We start from the raw sequence: 25340 nt of genomic DNA, 5'->3' as shown, positions 1-25340 counted from the left end.
ATGAAATAGAATGCTAGAACAAATTTTGCATTAGTTTAGATTCAGTGCATAGCAAATCAAACTTAACAAGGCTCTCAACAAAATGTTTGAACTCGGTAGGATAATGTGGTTGCTTATGTTAAAAAATAATTTAATAAAGAAGCCCTCTGTATTCAGAAGCATGCACATATCTCCTATCTCACATCTGCAGTGCAGAACTTAGCCCACTTGCACAGGTAGCTGGATGAAATTCTCTTCTAGGTTACACTTGTACCACAAAGCTGAAGTCAGTGGAGCTACAGAGTAAAAGAACTGGTTGGCTTCAGACTGCTACCAGCAATTGATTCACAAAATTCCACAAGAGATGATAGATATGGAAGGAGACAGAAGAGCTTCATAATCTTCAATAAAGAACAGAAACATTTCCCTGCCTTCTTTAATGCTAGATTGTAAGAGATTACAAATACTCTGCTGCCTTAGCCTCAGGATTAATTCTGTCCTGAAAATACAAATATACATACTAGCCTGCCAGCCTGAACAGAGCCTATACCCTATCTGATTTTCCATGTTGGTAACCCCTGCTTTCTTGAGTAACTAATTATTTTTATTTCATGTTGAAGATTCACTACTTCAAAAAAAAATCTATATTTGTGTAAGTCAAATGCTGAGTGATTATTTGAAATTATTATGGGATGCAAGATATTGGTAAACTATTAAAAGGGCTACACAATCTAATTGTGGGTGTAAAAGAACTCTCATTATAGCAAGCTGCCTTTGAAATGCTCCTGCTGGGATGGTTCCCACCTTTCCTGTTTTGAATAAGACAGCCCTGATTTTGTTTTTTTTAATGAAATATACTGCTGACTCAGCAAGCATGGCCAAATTTGTTGGTAACAGCAGCGCATCTGCATGAGCACTTTGTATCAGGGAGTGAAGGAGGTGCAGGGAACATCAAAGCATTAGAAAGTCAATCAAAGGTTACATTTAAACACCTTCAACTCTATCCCTGAGTACTTCTGACCCCCCCTTCCTGTTTTGACAACCGTTTTAAAAATGGCAACCATATACAAAAAAACAAGTATATTAAAAAGCAATACTTACCACCACTGAGTATAATGACTGCTATAAATATTGCCAGGTCACTGTCATCTAGTTCCAGTGCATTAAACTTCACAGCAAACTCAAACTTGGGCTCCATAAAGTCACAAAAAGGTTTTCTCAAACTCTTCAGAAACTCCCGTGTCATGAATCCTTGTCCATCAGATATAAGAACCCCATCTTTATTCATCAGAGAAGCCAGAAGTGTATATATAATCTCATGGACACCATACTTCAGCAGAGTTACTTGGTCATTCAGATCGAGGTTCACAAAGCCTGGAATATTCTTGGCAAATTCTGTGATTTCTTGCACTGCCTCCACAGAGCGAAACTGACACCTCTGGAAGATGCGAATTGCTACCTCTTTGTTCTGTTCTTGAAGGGGTGACACATGTTTGCATTTGATCTGATCTTCTCCCATCATTAAAGAATTCATGTCATAAATAACAAATGGCTAAAAATAAAAGGAAAAATATAATTCAGTTTCATGTATCACTTCTGTGTACAACACATTACCAAAAGACTTCAAAATACACTAAAATACATAAATCATTGTTAGGAAACACATGGAAGTAGAACAGGGAATGTGCAAATATGTATCAGTGTACCTAGGGAGTTTAATTTTGGGTTAAAATGTACATGTCGCTCTTTAGAACAAACATTCTTACAGTTAAAAATAGTTTGTTAAAGGGAAAAGCCATTCCAAAAAATTTCTCACACTTGCTGTGAATCCACCTTTTGGAGTTTAGAGTTTTGGAAAGGCGATTTTAAAGAAGTCAATAAAAGCCATTTTTTAAAACAAAAAACAATTTTCACTCCTAAAAAGTATCTATTAATGATGCCTTATTTAGTTTCATAAAAGTGTTTTACTAATTTAATTCAATGTTCAGAATGTTATTAATAAAAGACTTACCCCTTTTACCTGAATTTTCATAGTTTATATCCAATAATAAATAGAATTACACCTGATTGTTAGTATTTAGCAGTATTAGTCTGAAGTCAGGTACAGGGCAGGGCAGGGTGGCACATTAGGGCACTTTTACATGTGCTCTGGAGGTGAGTGAGGGGCAACACTATAATTAAACTGGCTCCGAGAGCCACTCTAAAGTGCCACCACATCTAGTGTATCAGTATCCCCATGCTTAAAAATGGTGGCAGGGGTGCTTGAACTAAAGCTCATTAGACCACCTTTAGTTCAAGCACCCTGTCACCATTTTTATGCATGGGGACACTGATATGTGAGATATAGGAGGGTGCTGGAGAACAGTAATTGCCACGCTCCAGCGGACGCAATTAATCAAGTCTGCTCTGACATGCTGGAATTCCAGTATGTTGAAGCACCCTCCACATTGTTGTATAGGCATCCCTAGAAACTAACTTGTTCAGAAATGCCCACACTTTCTTAGGCATCAGCCTACTTTTTCAGATGCTATAAATGGAAGTAGGCTACTGCTTACAAAAACTTTTGCATTTTTGAATGAATTAATCTCGAAGATCCTGGCCACACATTCAGTTTAAGGCACAATACAGACAGGTCACAAAGTTATTCCATGTATAATACAGAATAACATTGTGGATTGTTTGCTGTACTATCATGCCTTAAACTGATTTGCATGTGCGGCGATTAACAGGATGCAGTAACGTGTTAACTGCATCCTAAACATAATGTGTATCAGAGACCTAAGGTGCAACCCTACCCTGCCTTCTACCTCAATGTCTGAATTGTATCTTCATTGGTAGAACACTTTATAGACAGACATAGCATCTTCAATATTTTTTTACCTCATATGATCATTTAAAATCCTATCCTAGAAAGTACTGCAAATAATCTACACTGTTTAACCATGACCATTTTATAAACTGTACTCATTGCCATTAACTTCATCATACTAAAAGGGGTTAAGAGTTTCTTAAACTCAAATAATATGGTAATGAATAGCTACTTCATACAAAAAAATAGTATGATGTAAATTACAATAAAAGCAATTCATATGATGAGTATGCCTGAGAAATAAACCCAGGCATAAATAAATAAACCCTGGAATATATCAATTTGAAAACAGATTTAAAAAATGATGCCAGAAAATCTTTTATAAGCTGGAAACAATCTATTTCAAAATAAGCAGATGTGAGTCCTCTGGGTATGATCTGTTAAAAGAGGTGGACAAGTGGAGAGCTCTGAATTTATTTTAGGAACCTCCATCTTTATGCCAAATTATGAAATCAAGCGCATGCATCATTTACCCAAGATTGTTTGAGTCTGCCTTGGAAAACAAAGAATTTATTTGGCTACCTTATGTTTTTCAATGCTGCAGTTCATGTTTTCTCTTACTGTTTATGTCATACTTGTCTGTTTATTCTCCTTCAAGGGATTAAGCAGCACCAAAACCTCTATTGCACCACTATGCCAGATATGTAGAACTGAAAAATGATGTACTTTTTTAGCCTTCATGCTTGCAACCCAGATTTTATATTCTTCATTGCTCACCTGATTCCATATCCATTAATATTAATGAAGAAACTTACATTCATCTCAAGAAGCACTGGATCAAGTCCTAAATTACTGAAGTCATAAAAGTATTTTAAACATGTACCAACTGGATTGTGTTTTACTTCCAAAAAATGTGCCACTTGAATTTTTATTATTCAGCAAAAAAATTTCCTTTTGGTAGTTTAAGAAAAGATTTCCGAATTGGATGAAAAACCTCCATGTTAAGTTTAAAAGGGAAGACAAAGACACAGAAGAAGCAGAACAGTTGGGATGCATCTAGATGAGCGCGGGCATGTGGTATACGGCGCTGCAGACATGTCTGCAGTACCACATACTGCATAGTCAGGCATTCTCTGTGCTGCAAGGGCATGCTGCCCATGCATGTGCTGCTCTGCCTTTTTTTTCCATGTTTTTTTTTTACTCCTGGATATCCAAAAAAAAGGAGCAGTGCACACATGGACAGTGTGCACTGTTGAAAAGCAGAGCTGGGCTGCCCAGAGCTGCACCATGGCTGCCAGCAAGGCTCTACCTAGCAAGATCACCTCTGCTGCAATCCCAGGAGGACCCTAAGACTCCAGGTAAGGCTGCTGGAGTCCTACCACACATGGGGTAACCTGCCACGCACCAAAGTGTGCATGGCACAGGTGTTCCCTGGGGACAAGTAGCTGTGGTGCAAGGTGAGCCACTGCTACTTGCCTCCAGAGAACCAAATGTCTGTGCTTGACTGGATGCAGCCTTGCAGTTTATAAGGTGGTCCATGCTTTATAAGATGATCTACTGCTTCAAAAACATTTAAAAGATAGACGCTAATAGATAAACAAATGATCTACATAGACAGCCATAAATGTGAGCTCTCAATATTATCTTTAGTAGATAATAATCATGGGGTGCTATTATTGTCTGAATGGCACTGATTCTCTCAGTTACTTTGCTGCCTCAGTTCTAAATACATCAAAGTTTCTGCTTAAGTTCTCAGTTTCCATTAATAGTAGATATACTAAGTGCTCAAAAATACTATGGATTTTGTGACACACAAGTAGTTCCTTAATTAGGAACAAGTCTTTGGAAATCCATCTTGTGAGTTGTGCCATCACTCTTTGTAATGTTTATTCTTGTCTTTGACTAGTCTTTAGTAGAGAAAATTCTGGTATGTATTTAATAAGGCTAACAAACAAAAGTTTTAACTCCTTTGCAGGGGCACTTGAGTTTTTCTGGGAAATAGTATGCAATACACTTGGTGCATCTACACATGCAAATAGCACATAGCAAGAAACTTCAGCACAGTCTGTGTTGGAATTTATTGGTCCTGGGTGCAGGTTGCTCCTGGGCACAGTGTTTACACATGTGCCCCGACCACAACATGTTGAGTTGGGGTGGAGCAGCCTCAACTGGCAGAAGGTCCAGGGGATCAGACTGCCAGCCTGGAGCTGCTCCATCTTGGTTCAACATGCTGCAGAGGGGCTGGCTGGGGCACAAAGGTGCTCCAGTGTGGTGCTAGCTGGCAGGCAGCCCTGCACTGTAGCAACCTAGCCAGCCCCAGTCACCCACTACACAAGTGTTTCGGTTCACTAAATAACTGCTGTTGGACAGTCCTTGTCTCAGACAGTACTATTCTACAGTGGGGCTAAGTAATTTATTGCACCATAATAGGGGTGCATGTGTAGACAGTGACACTTAACTGGGGAGCTAATTAGTCAATTCCACAGTAAAGTGCATGTATAGATGCACCCCCTATGTAAAAGGACTCAGTGCTTCTGTCTGTAAGCCCGTCAGACTTGTCCACCTTGTTCCAAGATCTCACTCATCAATTTTGCTATGAAACAGAAGGAGGGCAGAGGGAGAGAGGGGGCATATTTTGGATACCATAATGTAACTTTTCTTGCAAAGCAATCCTCTTGGCTATGTAGCAAACATCTTTATTTCCTTCAGGCAAAAAGCTGTTTTCTAGGAGCCAGATTCAATAGCCTTACTCACATGGCACAGCATCTAAAACTTTTGCCTATATAAAAAATATTATGATTTAATTAAATCACTTTGGAAACCTAATTAAGCTTCTCAGTATAAGGGATCCTTAAAGATAAAATAAGTGTCCATACCATGGAATCACGCTCATTCAATTAATTTATTTCTAAACCAGTTTAGTTAAATTAATAGCTTTCTTATGTGTACAAGACCTATAAAATTCTAAAATTCCAATTCCAAAAAATTGGCTAAGTGGTAAATGGCTTCAGGCTAGGAATCTGAATTAAAATACAAACAGCATAAGGTATAACACTGACTACATAGCTACTGTACTAGGACACAATCCTTGTAACTTCTTTGAGGGGTATGAAATTAAAAAAAAAACATGGCTCTGAGAAATATCAGCAAGATCTACACACATGTTTCTCAAGATTTAATGTACACATTCTTCTAGTTCTGGCAACAGAGGAACACTTTCATGTACATAACTGGGTGGAATAATGGCTAAATGAACAGAGGCTTCTGAACCTCCCGTTCTGCTTTGTCATTCTCTTATTCCTTCAACAGATTCCTACTTGCTCTTATAGCACCAAACTTAAGAAGATCATTGTTGATAACATCTGTTCTCTGCATGCTTATGTGCAAAAGATATAAAACTAGTTTATATCATTTGCGCTATTACACAGATTGACACTTACGGAGTGAAAATAAATAAAAAAGCTAAAATGGGCCAAGAAAACATAATTTAAAGATTCAAAAGAACTCTGTAACCAGAAGCTTATCTTGCTTTGGTTGAGGAGTTCTGTACATTCCAGAACAGGACTGGTTATTTAGTAATTTTAGATTTCACACACCACTTTTGCATATCCAGTCCTTTTCATGTGGTACAGATATAATTAAAGAATATGAATAGTCATTGTAGTAAACAGCTTCACATCTCATAGCACAAAGTCCATTACAGTACAAATAACATAAACGTTTTAATCATTATTTACTGTCTAAGAGCATGCAGTCTCTGTGGGGAACTTAAACATGACTTGAAAAGTGACAGCAACTTATGCATAAAAGCTTTTTGTGTATTGTTTTATGATAATCTCTAGTCTGGCAAGGGTTTTTAAATTTTAATAAACAATAAAACATCATGTGATGGCACACTATATACATCACATAGAAGTAACATCCAGACATCACAAAATCACTTCCAAAGTCCAGGCAGTTATTAATTAACTATGCACCAGAGCATAAGACCAGTTATTGAAATCTAAGACAGCTTTAAAGCATCTTGTAAAACAACACAAAGATTTGTGGATGTACCACCATCGGTACCTGTCCAATAGATTTCTGACCACAAATATGAAACAACTGAAGACAAGATAACCCATAAAGAATCCATACAAGGTTCAATGCATTCTGGGATAGGATATCATGTTTTTATGGTCTGACCCTTTAAAAACTTACATAGTTCAGTAACTTTTGTACAGAGCACTATCCAAAGTCATCTCAATGTAATTACTACTATGCATAAAATGACTCATGTCCATAAAAGTTTGTAGTATCAGAACCTCAGTCAGTGCTGCATATACATCCCCTCAATGGGTGTGTCTACATGAGATACCTTACTGCACATTAGACTAATCTAATGCATAGTAAAGAATCAATGTCTACATGTGCACAGCAATTATGGAGCAGTATATTCATGTAATGCACCATCTTCTAGTACCTATAGATATAGGTACTAGAAAAACAATGCATTAACTAATGCACTGTACCACATGTGTAGATGCTGACTGGGAGAAATTGATGCTGACAGCAGGGGGCCACAGGGTCAAGGAGAGCTGTCATGGCTGCCAGGCAGCTGCTTCTCAGCCACGTGGAGATTGGGATGGATTTCAGTCTCCATGTGGCTGGGAAGTGGTTACTTGGCAGCTTGGCAGCTCTCCCTGCCCTGTGGAGATTAGAGGGGTCCCAATCTGCCTGCCCAGCTGAGACAGCTTCCCCCATCCCTTTGGGGCCAGCCTGATCTCCCCCCAGCAGGGACAGAGCTGTTTATCCAGCTGGGACAGCTCCCACCACCCTCCAGAGCTTGGGGTTAGTTCCTGGTGCTCCCTGCTAGCCTGGGGCTGGCACCAGGAGAACCTGGAACTCCTCCTGGCTGCTGCAGGGGGGCGGAGTAGGGCAGGAGCAGCTCTGGACTGGTCTGTTCCTGCTGGGCTCAATTTGCTCTTGATGGGGGCATATGTACAGATGTCTGCTGTGAAGTGCTTTAATGAGCTTGAATTTTCTGTACAGAAAATTCAGGAGCATTACTTGCATGTGTAGAAGCACCCAATGTGATTGCATTCAATAACATCGATTTAATACTGTATTTCATTGCATTAATTTAAGTAATGTGAAACATCAATGTGAAACCTGCACGTAGATTCACATTACTTACAATTTTTGGACAAATTCTATACTATTTTATAATTAGGGCTTAGCTTAAAAAATAAAAATTTAATATGTAAAATTAGAGAAATTATAGTAAAATATATAAAGATTCCATTAAGAAGGCTCAAAATTTCTCTAGAATTTAAGACTGTCACTGAAAAAAGTTTTCAGACAGTTCAAGAAGGAAATCTTTTTGCTGTGGACTGATGCAGTACTATTTGAGCCTGCAGGGATAGACAATTACTTCAAGGATTTTTTGCTCTTCTGTTGCATTGGCATGTGAATCAAGACCAACTGTATCAAACTTAGAAATAGAAATAGGATAAGAATCAATCCTGAGGAGAGGAGTAGAACACCTCATTTTCTTCAATGGACTGTTGACTCTAATATTTTAAAAGCCAATGCTGTTAGTGGTCAATTTTTTTTTACTAGTTACCTTAGCAAAAAGATTTGGAACAATATCCTTATCTGCTACTGATGAACATAGTGGCAGTTATGGGATGAGAGAACAATTAATCAAGTCACCTCTTTCATTTCCAAACAGAAAGTGGTGGATCTCTTAGCTCAGATCTTTCTCCCTTAAAGGAGAAATTGCTGGGATGTCCCTTTAGCTGAATTGTCCAGCCAAGCCTAATCTAAAGACTTGTAAGCTTCCACTGTGCTTCTCAGCTTCCTATGCAAGGTACAGAGGATATGGGTTATGAAACTTTCCTTTCAGTTCTGCCTTCTATCTCCAGCCAGATCCAGAGGAAATGCTACAAGGACACATTGAATGCATACCTGAAGAAAACAGATACCAACATCAAGAGCTGGGAGGGGCAGCTTGCTAACTGACTCCAGTGGTGTCAACCTCAACCAAACAGCAGCCTGTTTTGAGGTAATGTGTCTTGCCCTCAAAGCACAGAAATGAGTGCAGGGGAAAGAAAAGGAGAGGAATCCCAGTCTATAGCCTATGCTCCCCTGTGGAAAGACCTGCAACTCTTAAATCATCTCAATGCACTGTGGTAGATCATCATTGAATTGAGGGATTGCCAATGACTATCTCCAAGAGGTTATTCTTGTACCTGATTAACCGAGGTTGAATCAAACCAACTCAAGATTATGTCAAATCATCAAATTCAAGTTAAGATTTTGTGTGTGTGAACAAGGCTTGAGTCTAAAAGAAACATTCAAGTGATAACTCAAATTAAGTTTGTTGTAAAGACAAATTATTAGTGTATGACTATGACCTCTGAACCACACAAGGAAGCACTGAAATGAAGCATGGCACAACTACTCAATAATTTCACTGCTGCAAGGTATCTACTTTATATCCACTTCAACTTACAGCACGTTTCACTGTAGCATTCCCTAATATGATCCTTTGACAGTGTAGACATGCCCTTAGTGGCAGCCAAAAATGTGTAACATTCTTTTCTACTCTTGATAAAATCAAAGGAAATCAAATACAATGTCTCTAGCATGTTCCTGACAACCAAACTCTCTGTTATCTATTTAAACAAATACATCAACACAAACTGATGGTGGTTTTAGAAAAGCTGTTTTTATCCCTATGCAACTGAATGATACAAAACCAAATTCCACAGGGTTAAAAGGATGTTATATTGCTACATGTTGCTTTAGGATTTTTCAAGGAAACCCACAAAGTACATATCCCTCCATGTATAATGTCTCAAGGATTTTCCTCTAATGTGTTTTCTTAAAATTCTACTTGCAGCACCGCAGGATGCTGAACTGACCCAAGATAACTAACTTAAATGCAGGAAATCATCGTTATGTCTTAGGAACAAGCAGTATATTTTATGGAGAGATACAATGCTGGTTCTGTGAATCATTTGCCAGTTATGGGAAAGGAAAGTAGGAGGGTACAACTACATTAGAATATTTCTTTGGGGTCACTGCTAGTACTGGTAATATGTTACTATATGAATGTTTGCAACAGAGTCTCAGCTTTTTGTCTACCAGATAGTTAGCCCTATTAAACAGATATTATGTCAGATAGAGGAGAGGGGAAATGGGAAGAATGGATCAGGGAGTACAAAAAGGTTAAGATGACCTTCAAATTCTTGTACTGGTTTCAAGTATTTTATTAGGTGAACTTGGAGATTTTTCAAATAATGTTTACTTATCCTATCTAAAAACATTTCCTGTGTTTAAGACACAGCTTGAAATATGTAACTGCCAACAGCAATTTTTTTTTTACTATGTGTCAATGTGGTAAATCATTTACTCAAAAAAAAAAAAGAAAAAAAAGCAGAGAACTAACTGATTTGTCTGTCGTCTTTCCTGTCAAGATTGCCCTCGCCTTGGCTTTGGTCAGAGGGAAGGACTTTATGTATGAGTCATACAAATGCTTGGCGAGGGCTCGCAGGTCAGCAGATTCAGGGTTTAGCTGGTCGATGTCACTGGAAATCTCCGCCAAGAGCTTCTCCTTCTCAGCTTGTGGCATTCGCCCAAACCTGATAGCTAAAGAAGATGACAAATTATTACACTGGTCATGGCTGCACCTAAACACACAGTTTTTTAAAATAATCTTTTTGTCATTTTTCATAATGATCTTTCTAAAATTTCATTATCATTAAAACAATGCTTAGGTAAGCAAGAGGAAAATTATAGTACTTGGTAATGTGGATGGGCAACCAAAAGTCTTCAGGAATTGTTATAAGAACACAGTTAGGGTGTCGGCAGAAGTGCAGCTCCCTGGTCTAACTCTTACAATCTATGAATCTGTGGTGCCTTAAAAGAAGGAACCATGAGTTTGATTGATTCTCCTGACTCAACAGACATTAGATGTTGAGGTGCAAGGGTCATGGACTGAGCTCTAATTTGGAAATGAGCCAGGAAGGGAGGCTGCATCTCTATGGACTCTTCCCCTAGTCCTGCCCCCTGCCCCTCCAAGCCCCCAGTGCTGTCTCAGGATGGGAGGGGGAGAAGCAGGGGCGGGAGGTCCATTCTGGGGTTTCCCCAGCCTATGCCGGAGTGGCGGGGTGTGGATTGGAGCCCCCCATCTCAGGGGGACTTTGGAGTGCCTTCATTTAAACTCTCATGTAATGCGTGTTCAGAATATCATGGGATCAGGTCCTTTTAAAGTGCTCTGTGGCCATGCAGTTGTGTTAGTTCATGCCTGGAGAGAGCTTTCAGAGGCCAGATTGGGCAAAAATTGTTACTTCTGTCTGAACCCCTAGAGGAGGAAGCAATCTGTATCATCAAGCAGTCAGGAGGCAAGCCAGATGAGCAGGGACCCTTGCTTTCTTTGATAAAAGAATCCTCAATTTTTGGATTAAAGAAGGAACCCAAAATCCCCATTTTCCCATGATTAAAATGAAACACCACTATCACCCCTATATATTTATATCTAGTGGCATTTCATTTTAATTATGAGAAAATGTGGATTTTGGCTTCCTTTTTTAAATCTGAATATTGGGGATTTTTTTATCAGAGAAAACCAGGATGCCTGAAGATTAGCATCATTAACCTTGCACATGGGGTTAGGAGAGTCAAGAGGCCTTGAGTTGTTGGTTCAATTACTGTTAGGGTCTTGGGCAAGTCACTATACATAGTTCCCTAGCTCATATTCTCCATTTAAGAGCCCCTACAAGTTTCACTGGGGTACTAAAGGGGCAGCATGTTGCATCTCTGATATTACTATTCAGGCAGCTAACAGAGTCAATGGCTTGTTAATGACCCATTATTCTTTACTTCACATGTGTTAACAACCACCTTCCCTTTTTAAGGGTCATTCCACTAACCAAGCTAACCTATTTGAGGGCAATTTTGCTGTCTGCTAGAGCTTCCTATTTCATAGCTTATGGTGCACCACATCCCTGCCCTGTGCCCAGGAAGCTCATTTTAATTTTCCTCAGCCGGTTGGACATGCTTCTAAAATTTATGACTGTCCCAGTCAAATCAGGACATATGTTCACCCTATAAATAATAGAAAGTGTTATCAGAAGTCATTATTAGGAGAATTAAGGGGTGAGACAGAAGACAATATCCTGAAAAACAGATAGCTTTTAAAAGGCAGTTTAACAAGTGTAGATTTGTTGTTTTTAGGTTAAAAATAAAGAAAAAGACAAGGAAATGGTACGTGTTGAAAGCTAGTCCTAAACATATTCTATGTTAACATAACAGGAAGTGATTTTTCCTAATTACTTTACCTCATAAAAGACCAACTCAAATATAAGGCAGGATACAAGGCTCATGTCTGTACAACTATGTACCATCCAAAGGATTGTTTGTGTGTATGGGAATAGATATTGAAAAATATTTCAAACAGATTGCTAATGGAGTAAATTTTTATACTGAATTAAGTGCATGGATTACATCATTTTTATGTTGAAGAAAACAAAACAGAAAGAGCAACAAGATTAGACATAAAGAAAAAAATCAAGAGATAAAATAAAAAGAAAAAAACCCCAAGTTTTTGGTTTACATTAGGTAGAAATTTTCCAGTTGCCAGGGTTTTGTCTCTTTTTGATACTAACATGTTAACATAGGACATCTAAACCAGGGGCACTTATTTGAACTATGCCTCTTTCCTATTGTAGGGCTACTTGCAGGAATCCTCTTTACACTGTGTTGTTGGAACAGAAATAGCATTTTCATCAAGACTGAAAATAATCTGTGATGACATAAAAATCAAATCAGAACCGTTTAGCACCTGTATACTCACTGAGGTTCACACCTAATAAAGACAGGATTGTTTATTCTTACAATTTCCATCATGGTTGTCTTTCAGTAGAGCTGCACCACTAAAAGAAACATGCTGTCTAGCTTGAAATGTTCTGGGTGTCCCTTCAGTTCGCATTTCAGAATTAAATCAGAATGGAAGGAAACCTTGCAGTTCAGCTGGGACCGCTTAATACATACTATATTTAGGGTTTTTTTCTGCCAAAATGTCCCCTGCTTATAATTTCTTCATATGGAAACTTTTGAATAATTGCCAGTTAATATTTTTTTTTGGATCAGAGTCCATAGAATATTCTTTTTCTTTTTCCACAGGGAGAGTAAATGTACTTAGTCAGCTACCAGCAATAGTTTCCAGTGAGATATCACTGCCAACCCTCCTGATTACTTATGGCTTGGGAAAAGCATTCTCCAAAATCCCAACTACAACACATTAAAAAAAAAAAATGATGCCATATGTGAATTTGGATGGCAGCATGATGGCTCAAAAGAAATCAAACAATTCTTTTAAGAATGAGATGAAGAATCCTGCATCAAGAACATGCTTTGATGTCCCTCCTCCCAGTAATCCACTGCAGTCCATTTTTTCTACTGACTTCAGTGGGCTCTGGATCAGACCTATGGAGATGAAAGCCCCTTCTATATGGCAGTTCCCTCCCACAACCTCACGAGCAGGTGGGATGTGTAGGTTCTTTGGCAGGGCCTGTCACTGACAAGTCACTTTCATCACAAGATACTATGCTGGAGGAGAACTATCTTCCTGATCCCCACATGGCTGGGAGAGCTGTCCCAGGAGCTGGGACGGCTGCATCCCAGCCATGTGGAGATCGAGCCAGGACCCAATCCCCACTGAGCCCAGGAGAGCTGTCCCCACTCAGCAGGGACATTACCTTCTAGACACATGGGGGTCAGGAGGGTCCCAATCCCTACGTGGCCAAAAGACCTTGGCTGCTAGCCACGTGGGGATCAGGACCCTCTCAATCCCCAAGTGGCCGGGAGAGCTGTCCCTGCTCGGTGGGGATGCTGCTTGCCAGCCACATGAGTATCCCACATGGCTGGCAGGCAGCATTGCTGCCAAGCAGGCACACCTCTCCTAGGCATGTGAGGATCAGGACCAGCCCCCATACCCAATGTCAGCCCTGGAACTGGCACCCAGAGGACCCTGAAGCTCCCCCTGGCTGCTGCAGGTGGGCACAGCAGGGCAGGATCACCTTAGACTAAGCTGTTTCTGTCAGGTGCAATTTGCTCCTGACAGGGATGCACATGTAGATAGGTCACCTGGAGTGCTTTAATAGCCCTGAAGAAAATTCAGGCTCATTAACTGCATGTGTAGATGTGTCCTGAATGGAAAAACAGTGTCTTGATTTTAAAGTTGAACAAGATTTTGCTGCTATGGCCAGAACTTATACATCTAAATGGGTGCATCTACACATGCACTTTAATGTGCAATAGCCTATTTTACTGCGCATTAAAGTGTTACGTAAAAAAAATGTGTAATTACACTAATGCATAATAAAACAGGCTATTGTTTATTAAGCATCACTTAAAAACCATGCATATTCATTACTGGGCATTTAGAACCCATTTCTTTAGTACCTCACATTGGAGGTCCTAAATTTAATGCACATTAGAAAAAGTGCCTCAATGCACCCAATAGCACTTACCCAGCCACATAGGTTATATATATTTTTGGACTCATACACAGTTTATCATTTTATTATCCTATAATGTTTGAACTTAGGCTTCTCTTACGTCCCAACCAAGCACACCACGCCACAGGTCAGGCATTATCTAGTTCCTTCTCCTGCCCTCTCACTGCACTGTTCATATTAGTCACAGGATAGAGAGCAGTATGGAAATTGCTGGCCCACTGACAGCAGACAGCTAGGCTAGAATGCAAAGCCTATTTTCTTTCAGGACAGCCACCACCTCACTGAGACGTGTATCAACTTGCTCAATACTTCCTGGGCTCATAGATCTCTCTTTCTCTCTCTTTCTTTTTTGGCTAACAGCGGGCTAACTTCTGAAGGAGAGGGGACTGGTTAATAACTGACCTGTGTGGTGGGCATTAGAGCACTATGCTGAGAAGTCAATTTGGCAGTGGCTATAAGAAGGTTAAAGCTTTAGCTGCAAGGAGAGAGTGTGACACTGAGGAGGAGTGGGCTTTGGCCTACAGCATGCCGAGCACAAATCGAGTACCAGAAGCCATTCCAGCAAGCAAAATGGGAATTAGCTTCTTTAGTTAAAACACCCATCCCAATTCTGGGGGCTAATTTTCAGGGGAAAGGTCCATGTTGTATGCAGATAAATATGGCATATGCCTGCCTGCCTAAGAGAAACCCATGGAGCATGTGCAGTAGCTGTGTGGACATTTGTGCATTCACACTGCATGAGTAATAAAATAGCAAACTGTGCATAAGGCTGCTTAAAGACATTTGGGATGGGGTGGGGGGTGTTAGAGGGAGGTTAGTTCACATTAAAAATGGTCACCTGATCTTAGTTTGTCCATATGTGGACCTTGCACTTAGAGCCCTAATTAAACTGAATTAAGTGTGAACTGTACAGAAGTTCCAAGAACATTAGATCGTTCTAAAAATGGCCAATCCAATCTAAATTAATCCTACCTCTGAGGTAGTCTATCTTAAATTGGGTTGCCCATTTTTAGACCAGTCTAACTTTTCTGAACTTCTGTATAGCTCACAGCACAGCTCCAGGGCTGGGAAACCCAAGCCAGTGGCTCCAGAGCCCCTGGCACTGGGCCATTTTTAGCCCAACGGTCCCTCTCCCTTGCAGACTAATCAGCCCCAAACCCCATCCCACAAGCCACTCCCAGTGCTGGTTTTATCAGTGTTCATCAGTGTTGGGAGCCAAGGAAGTAAGTCCCAGTGCGGAGAAGGGCAGAAGGGACTGGGGTTATAGGTTCGCTAGGGAGGTTGGGGGGTTTAAAATATCCCTGGGTCCCTCCAAGCCCTCCTGCAGACCCTGTGAGCCCCCCCCCCCAATCCTGACAAACTCTTTCAGACCCAAGCAACTCTCTTGCAGACCCTGCCTACTCCCTTAATCCTCCCACAGATCCCGTTTGTTCCCTGATCCACCTTCCCCCTATCCTGACTTACCTTAGATCCGGTGGCTATTTTTAACTTGATCTAACCTCCCCCGAACCTTCTCAAATGTCTGGACTCAGCTTGAGTGCCAAAAACACCACTCAAACAGCTGGGTAAGCACCATTTATGTACATGAAGAGTAATGGAATTTGGATTTATCTCTATATCAAGGATACTGAAAACTCATTTGTTTTGGCTATTACTCATTAATATCAGGAGTCATAAAACTGAAGTCACAGGAAGTATACTACACTGATTCCTTTAAAATTCTCTGCATGAGGATTTTCCTCACACTTCCTTATAAAGCTCACTTGAAGACTTTTCATGTTGAAAACTATGGGAACTTTGGCTGTATCCAGGCAAGAAGGGACACGTACCTGTAGTGGCATAAATTGCCTCAGTGCATGCCCTGGCATGTGTGGTTCATTGCTGGACAAATTGTCCCTCAAATGGCAAAATGCCCTGCCTAGTTCCTCCCAGCTTTTCAGCCAGGGATAACTGGAGATTGGGGCCAGTCTTACCTGGTGTTCTGGGGCATTTTACATGTCCTCTCAATGTAGCACTGTGTACTTTGAATTAGCGAGCTATGCTAATTAAAAGCACCCATGTATCAGGTGTATCAGCAGTGCAGTTTGCCTCCACTGTGAGAAAATGGGGGTGGTATGCTTTGAACTAAAGCGCATTGAATATGTTGTAGTTCAAAGTACACTGTCATTTTCTCAGCATGGAGATGTGCTGCACTGCTGATACACGTGAAGCGTGAGACTCCCAGAGCACATCAATTTACATGCTTCAGTGTGCTGGATTTCCAGCGTGTTGGAATAGGCTCCCTGCATGTGTGTAAGTGTCCCTGGTGGTGTGCTAGAGCAGCAGGGGCACAAGTCAGGCAGCAAATTTTTTATTTGCTTATTTTTTATGTGTTGTGCTACATTTTATTCTGGCATTTTTGCAGCACAGTATACATTTTAACATTCACCATGTGCAGTTTGTGGCACCACAAACCTCACTCCCCTGCTTGTCTGGATGTGGCCTGTGTGATGATGCCATACTGCTGGCATCAAAGATTGCTCTATAATTTTTTACAGAATTTTTATTCTTAAAGAACCCTAATCCTTCCTCTTTACTTTGCTACAAATATACTGTGATACACATTCCCATAGTTTACATAGTTCCGTAATTTATAAGCTTGCTTCCTTTTTCTTAAAAGTCTACCTGGAGCATAATTTTGGATGAATACGAGTGAGAAAGAAAATAAGCAAAGCATTAATAAAGTCAACAAAATATCTCTGAAACACTACATTATTTTTTTCCCTTGTTGAAAAAACACAGGACCCTTAGTTCTATATGTAGATTTAAAAAACGGCTTCAGATGTTTTTATAGAAATACTGATTTTTTGGCTATTCAAGGAAAGACTTCTTGTTAATCACTGAATACTGTTAATGGCTTGTTTATAATAAAGATTAATGCAGTCTGTATAGGGAAGCCACATAATAGGTTGTTAAAGAATGTTTTAAGTTTCACTTTTAGGGTTCTAGCATTGCATAATCAATATCCTGTTTAATAAAGTATCTGACTAGTATCAATGTAACACAAGGCCAACTGTAATACCATGTACGTAAAACAGATAGATGGAATATATTACATTATTTCATATGAGAATGCAAACTATGACATTTCAAACTCCTGCTGACAGCAAAAAGGGTTAATCAAAATGAAGTTTAAATCACTTTTATAGTAGACTGCATGGAATTATAGTGTGAAATTCAGATTTTCATTAAAATCATATATGTTCTCATGCATGCTGGTTATGTGCTTGAATGAGTGTCAAACTTCTGACAATTAGCAACATTATATCTTATGATTAATGTGCCCACTTAAAACATATTTGTTCATTTTGCAATAACTTCACTACAGCAAAGTGCCCTGCAATACTCTGATGCCTTTGTAGAGCTCTTGCCAACAAGTTCAACTCTACCTCCCACCTCTCTTTTGAGGAAGGATTGACAAAATGATGACTCAACTTAAATGCAATCTAGTGAGACTTGGCAGGTTATTAAAGTGAATTTTCTAACCTTAAGGCAAAATAAGAGACAATATTGGTGTTAAAAATTAGGATCTGTGATACAAACAGAATATCACATTTGCCCATATAAGTAGTAATGAATACTAAATCCATACTGCAGTTTGTAGATACAAAGTATCTACAGTGACAAAACTCATACTTTAGGACACCCGGTATTTACCATATAACTATTGTCTCATTAATCCAGGCTTGTCCAACATATGGCCCACGGACCACCATGCAGCCCGCCAAGCCATTTTCTGAGGCCCACAGTGCTGCAACGGGAAATGAAAGTAAACACTTTATTTTGTTACCACCCCTTGTCCCTCCATCAGCCCCTCAGCAGATTCCTAATGGCTGCTGAAGGGCTGGGGAAGGGACAAGGTTCCCACATGCATTGGGTCAGCTTGACGTTGCTGATGCAGTCCGGCTCCTCCCCTCCCTGCTCATTTCACAATGTTCCTTCCTTGCCCCACCCCTCCCTTCCTCATTTGCATGCCAACTCCTCCCCTCTGCCACACTGCAGTTTCTGTTCCTCGTCCCGCCCCTCCCTTCCTCATATGCAGGCTGGCTCCACCCTGCACCGCTCCCCACCAGCCGCAAGGGCTGGAGCAGGTCGCGGTGCAGCAGGCAGGCGGATGCAGGGGGCGCAGATGCTGGCTCGGAGGGATGCTGTGGCCACCTGCTCCCACCTCCCTGCATCCCCCCACACCCGCAGACATCATTCTGGGGGTGGTGAGTCGTGGGCCCCGGGGAGGGAGGGACCCCTGCTGCTTGGGTTCGGGCTTGGGCTGCCCTGGGGGAGAGGGAGCAGGGGGGTGTCCTGGCACATCCTGCACCCCTCTGTAGAGTCCCTACATCTCCCCCTGGCTACTAAGGCCAGGTGCGCAGGTGTGGGACCATCCTTAGTTTCATAGTTTCATAGTTTCTAGAGTCAGAAGGGACCTGAGTAGATCATCTAGTCTGAACCCCTGCCATGGCAGGAAAGAGTACTGGGGTCAAATGACCCCAGCAAGGTGTACATCTAACCTCCTCTAAAAGCCCCCCAGGGTAGGGGCCAGCACCACTTCTCTTGGAAGTTGGTTCCAGACCCTAGCCGCCCTGTGAAGTAGCACCTCCTGATATCTAGCTTAAATCTACCCTCTACCAGCTTGTGACCATTATTCCTGGTCACTCCCGGCAGTCCTCGGGGGAACAGGGACTTCCCCAATGCTTGCTGATCCCCCCTGACTAGTTTGTAACAGGCCACAAGATCCCCCCTCAGCCTTCTCTTCTGGAGGCTGAACAGGTTCAGGTCCCGTAGCCTCTCCTCATAAGGCCTGTCCTACTGACCCCTGATCATACGAGTGGCCCGCCTCTGGACCCTCTCCATGTTGTCCACATCCCTCCTGAAGTGCGGCGCCCAGAACTGGATGCAGTACTCCAGCTGCGGCTTGACCAGTGCCGCATAGAGGGGGAGGATCACCTCTTTGGACCTGCTCGAGATGCATCTGTGGATGCATGACAAGGTACGACTGGCCTTCCTGACTGCTTCCCCACACTGCTGGCCCATGTTCATGTTGGAGTCATTGATGACTCTGAGATCCTTTTCTGCCTCTGTACTGACAAGAAGGGAGTTCCCCAGCCTGTAGGTATGGTGCCGGTTGTTCCTTCCCAGGTGCATCACTCTGCACTTGTCGGTGTTGAATCCCATCCTGTTCTCATCCGCCCACCCTTGTAACCTGTCTAGGTCCGACTGTTGCCTATTGCTCCCTTCCAGAGTGCCCACATCCCCCCACACGTTAGTGTCATCAGCAAACTTGAACAGGGTGCTTTTTACCCCCTTGTCCAAGTTGCTGATGAAGATGTTGAACAGTGCAGGCCCGAGGACAGAGCCCTGCGGAGCCCCACTGCTCACATCCCTCCAGGATGAATATGACTTGAGGCCACCCAGCTGGCAGGGAGGACACGGCAGGGTCAGGTGGCACCACTTGACCCCTCTGCCTCCAGGCCGCGGCTTAAGTAAGCACACATTCTGAGAATTTCAGCTGTACATACTATGAACTCCCTAAAGCAGGCTCTTACATTTCAAACAATTATTATTTTAAAATAGAGCCTAACTAGAGCTAGACTTGATACTGGGCACTTCTACATGAGATGCTACTGCGCAGTGGTTACTGTGCATTTATTTAATACTTGTATAAGCAAGTACTAAATAAATGTGCAGTAACCAGAGTTACTGTGCAGTAGCACCAGCAAATGTCTTTTAAGTGATGCTACTGCTCAGTAGCCTAAGAATACTGTGCAGTAGCTTATTAGCACTGTCTATGCTATGACGCACTACTGCGCAGTATTATTCAGCTACTACACAGTCAGTGTCTCATGTAGATGTGCCCACTTTTATGAGGCATGATCCTGAGAACTTTTTAACTAATAGAAATTCTGTTCCTTTCAATTGGGACTATTTTCAGGAGTGAAGATTTGTAGGATTGAGCTCTTAAACTGGAAAACTCATTGGAAATAGTCCACTTTTTATAAGACTACTTTTGTATATAAGAAAAAGAAAAAAGGACCATGTGTTACTTCTCCATGCTATATTTAAATATTCTTTCAGCTCTAAAATAATTTAATAACTTCCACAAGGTCTTAAACAATAAGGTTTAATTTTATTTTTTCCATCCTGAAATCTCTTGAGGTCAAAGTTTTTTCAGCATAGCACATATGCCTCTCTCCATTAGTTAAAATATTTTTTAGACATACCTAAATGATCTACCATTGCAGAGGTCAACAATCTTTTTTGTCAGTGTGCCAGAAATACTGGCCATCAGCAACAAGCCAGACTGGGTCTCTGCAGATGCTGGTGTAGCCATTTGCAGCCCTCCAACTGCCTGCCACAGCCAAACCAGGCTCTGGGTAGGCCTCTGCCACCTGCTAGAGAGTCCAGGTGGTGAGGAGGCTGCAAGAAGCTGCACCAGGGTCTGCGAAGTCCCAGCCTGGCTTGTTGCTGGCAGCAGATACATGTGCTCCTTGGCTAGGGACAGAAATTCAAAAAGTCTGAGCCTGAATTGATTCAATCTTTGCAGGTTAGTCTAACCTGGCTACGCTGAATTGGTTTGTAACTGGACAGACATTCTCTCTGGACTGAGGAAATTCAGGCACATACCTGCAGTGGCTCAAGCTAGAAGCTGGGGGGTGCTACAGTAGCCCTTCCTTCCCTTGCACAGCACTGAGCTGGCAGTGGGGTGGGATGTGTGGCTCAGCTGATTAGGGAGGTCTACCTGCACCATCCCAGGCCTTTCCCCACTAGGTGCTCAAGGGGCAGGAGTGTTGCTGGATCCCAGCCCCTTGCTTTCACTCTGAGGCAAGGGGCAGAGGGATGCAGTGCATACATCTGTTGACGATATGGAGCTTTTCAAGTTCCCTCCTTGCTTCTTTATACTGTCTGCAGCAAACTAACAGGCAAACAAGCCAGCAGGGAGCTGATAATAGTGTTTATCACATCATCAACAAAACAATAGCCTTTCTCCATTAGTTAAAACTCTTCTTAAACAGCTTACCAGCTGACCTAAGCAGTCACTGTTCTGTCTGTGTGTCCCAGTGAAATGGGAGACACACACAGACACTTCTCAGCATTAGCTAGCATACCACATGCCTAGGGTCTGTGGGGCTGGGGTCCGTACTGTGGGAGAGGGGAGGGAGGAAGGATTCCTGCTTCAGCAGCAAACAGTGGGTTGGGGGGGTAGGGCAGGGGGAAGCCAGGCAGACCCTGCTGTGCCTGTAGTCTGTGCCAAGCTCCAGCCAGGGAGCAGAGGGAAAGGGCCAGCCCTGCTGTAGAGCAGAGAGCCCTGCCCAGCCCAGAGAGCATGCCGGGATGATGGGGAGTCTGTTTTATCTTAAACCAGCAAGGGGTCTGGGACAGACATTGCATAAACCAGTTTAACCCAAATCAGTTAAGTATGATATACTACATTCAACCAGATTCATTTCAAACTGGTTTCAGCCATTTTCAAACTGGTTTATGTGCACTGAACATCTGTTCTGTTACAGGTTTAAACCAGTTTTTGATCACTTAAATCAGTTAGTGTGTAATGTCTGTCCCTAGCCCTTGTGGCAGACAGCAGTGAAGGGGCTGGGGCTGCACTGCTGCAACAAGGATTGGGCCTATCACAGTTCCCCCACCATCCACCTCAAGGCACACATGCCAAGCAAAATGCCTTCACGTACCATGCTCTGGCATGCATGCAGAGGGTTGTCTACCCCCATACCATGGGGTCTTGTCAGACAATGAAACTGTTAGAGCTAGTATAACAGCTTTCTGACAGTTCTTTAGAAACAACAAAACTTAATTGTAATAATTCAAAATAGAGAGGTTGATTTTCTGTTGGGAGGTTAAGCTGTATAAACTGCATTGATTTTAAGACTAAAAGGGAAACCAGACTAGTAACAGGAACTTTGCTAGGATTTCAAGTAGTGGTGATTTGGTTCACTGCTTTGTGGTTCAAGAACTTTATTTCAAGCCACGTTACAAATTTATGTCAGTTTTCCTACACATTGATAACAGCCTATCACTGAACAGATATTGCCAATATAAGTATTTCATGAAAGGAGCTTGGGTTTAGTTCTGTAGTATAACATTGCACCACAATGGGTGCACCTGTATGGGAAACTTTACCGAGCAGCAAACTAATCTGCTTCACAATAAAGCGTTACTATTTACACATGTGCAGCAATTAGAACACAGTAGACTAATTTATTGCACTGTCAGATAGTCCTGTCAGACACAAGTGGTATCTGGCAATGCAGTAAATTACTATGCTTAAATGCATATGTAGATGGTAATGTTGATATTAGTTTAATCCAGCTCAAATTGAGCCAGAGTATATTCAGCTGCATTAATTGCATGTGTAGATGTGCCTAGTATTCCTAACATGTTGTGTTTAAATAGTAGTCCAATCCTATAAACCTTGATCTAGTGAGTTTGTCCCACAAGTAATTTTATTTTGATGCCAAGAGCCATAGTGATCTACACTTTGCTGTACTAAAGCCAGTAGTGTCTTGGCATATGCACTGCAATGAGTCACGCAAGTGCAACAAGTTACAAGTAGCTGTAGTTCTACATGAGGCTGCACACAGAAAGCGATTTAGCTTTCCCTTGTTTCAGGGGAACTAATGGACCTGATCCAGAAGAAGGGTCAGAGGATGACAGATGCCCCTCATCTTGTAGGACTTGAACATTTTATTTTTCCAAAGTAACTTAGGCTGCTTACAGATGTGAAAAAAGCCCCAAAACAGCACTTTATTTTTAGCTTGGTGCACCCCTGCATCAAGTGCAGCACATGCCCAGAAGAAGCCTCACACCAGTTTGACCCTGATAGTTTCACCTATTAGATAAAAGTGCCAAAAAAGTACCGCTGAAGTGCATGATCTATACAGACATTGAGCAAACTGGGTCAAACTGACATGATGCCTCTTCTGGTAAAGCACCATTTTTCTCCCCACATCTGTCAGTGGCCACAGTGGTGTAGTGCCGAGGGTGCTCTGCTGAACATCAATTAACCTATAGTAAAGTCACTAACAATTTTACTGTGCTTGTTTTTCAGGCAAAAGTAATAACTAACAGTATTATGGAGACTGTGGAAATTGAACTGTGTATGGGTTAAGGATATTTCTGGCCTGTTTATATACCTTTGACAAAGGGATACCCAGGGCAGAATCTATTTTACTTTGCCTTCCCAAATGGCATTTACCCAGCCATGTAACTGCCATTGGCACTTATGCACAGTTTGAGATCCTATTCCACATGCAGTATGGATATGCCAGTGCCTACACAGCTACTGAGTATGTCCAGCCCTACACAGCTACTGAGTATGTCCAGGACTACATAGTTCTGTATATATCAGAGGTGGAAATTATTTTAGCTGGAGGGATGCTTAATGAGTTTTGGTGAGCTGTTGAGGGCCATGAGGGTAGCCCCAACCCTTTATAGGTGCCCACCCCCTGGTTACCACCTTGGGAATCAGAAGTCCCACCCCCTAACCCCAGGCTCCACACTCCTGCCAGCCCCAGCCCCAGCCCCATGCTCCATGCCCCCACACAGCTGCAGCTCCCCTCACCCCGACCGCTTCCCTACTTGCTGCCCAGAGCAAATGCTGCAGCAGGGAGACAAAGAGGAGCTGCTAGAGGTCAGGGAAGCTGAGCAGTTTCCTGGTGGCTGCAGTATTGGCAACAGCAGCCACACCCAGAAGCTGTGTGCTGGCTGGGCTGGGCCCTCCTGCACATGAGGGTGGAAGCCAGGAGTATGGGTTGGGCGGGGTACAATTAATTGATAGTTGCCTGTGGGCTAGATGGAATTGCCTGGCAAGCTGGATTCAGCCTATGGCCCATATTTTGCCTGCCTCTGGTATAAATGTAGCTGACCATAAGTCCTGAAATTGTAGCCTGGAAAAAAAAGTGGAAGAGGAAGACCCTCCTATATTTTAGTCTAATTGTGGCAGAAGGCCACCCCTGTTTCTCCCCAGAACTTTGTTCTGTGACAATTTGGCTAAGATGGGCCCTACAGAGGGTACACACCTTACCCTATTTCTTTAGGTAACATGAGCTGGATACATTCCTGTGGGAGGGGGAAAACCCGCTCCCTCTGTCTATGTGACTGGCATCACATACCTCAGTGAGGGGCTTGGGCTACCTGGAGAGCTAGGAACTGCCAGTCTGCCCAGCAACTAGTGATGCATTTCAAATAGATTGGCTGACAGCCAATGGGTTCTGACCTTCATTGGGTCAGGGAAATGAGGTCATAAGGGCTATATAAGTTAAGGAGTGCCCAGGAGGATGGAGCAGCAGCCATGAGGAAAACTCAAATAGAGAAGACCTGGACCATCTGAAACTTGCTCTCTCTCGCAAAACTCATGATCAAGGAACTGCCTGCCTCCAGAGGGAATCTCCACCTGCCTCTGGAAGATGCTCGTGAGTAAGCTACCTGAGATCTAACTAGATATATAGCTTGCAGTAATTCAGATGCGAGATCAAACGCTACCCCAGCCACTCAGTTTGCTCTATGGGATTTCTCTGATCTTGCTCTACCCTGTACCCTATTCCAACCCTACCTCTTGTAACCAATAGAGTTCTCCTTTGTACCTAGTATGGGAAACTTCTTGGGAGAGGGTCTAAATTATGCCTTGGGGATCCCCTTGGTTTGGCTGACTAAGGGAGACCACTACTTGTGCTTCTGACTGAGGGAGACATCCCAAGTTCTTGAAGTGAATCAAGTACCCTCAAGGGCTACTAGGCCTGTGTTTCCCAAGGTGCACAGAGCCAGAATCAAGCCCATCCCTGGGTAGTGGCAGTTCTACCCCCAGGCTAGCAGGTGTGTTCTAGGAAGGGGGTTGGCTAGACGTGAGGCACCCCCAGGGAGGCACTCAGAGCCTGGAAGGTGGTCAGGCGCAGTGAGGTGGGTGGTTCAATGCAGGAACACCCCCAACTGGCCCGTCACACTAATAACCTAGTAATTAGGGTATTCACTCAGGCACAGGAAATTCATATTTTTACCCCCTC

At 42.3% G+C, this 25340-nt stretch overlaps 1 protein-coding gene across 1 annotated transcript in view; it reads right to left on the bottom strand.

Annotated features, from left to right (window-relative positions):
- Window positions 1–25340, bottom strand: part of PPARG (peroxisome proliferator activated receptor gamma) — a 122890-nt gene that overhangs the window by 16367 nt on the left and 81183 nt on the right. Inside the window, exons 6-7 of the mRNA XM_090022226.1 lie at window positions 10224–10423; window positions 1081–1531 (exon numbers count right to left, since the gene is read on the bottom strand). Of these exons, the coding sequence (XP_089878352.1) occupies window positions 1081–1531; window positions 10224–10423 (651 nt within the window). The remainder of the gene's footprint in view (window positions 1–1080; window positions 1532–10223; window positions 10424–25340) is intronic.

The sequence above is a fragment of the Crocodylus siamensis genome, chromosome 11 (genome assembly GCF_052110815.1).
Source record: "Crocodylus siamensis isolate JL-2025a chromosome 11, ASM5211081v1, whole genome shotgun sequence".
Lineage (NCBI taxonomy): Eukaryota > Metazoa > Chordata > Crocodylia > Crocodylidae > Crocodylus > Crocodylus siamensis.
This window is presented reverse-complemented; position numbering and strand designations above follow the sequence as displayed.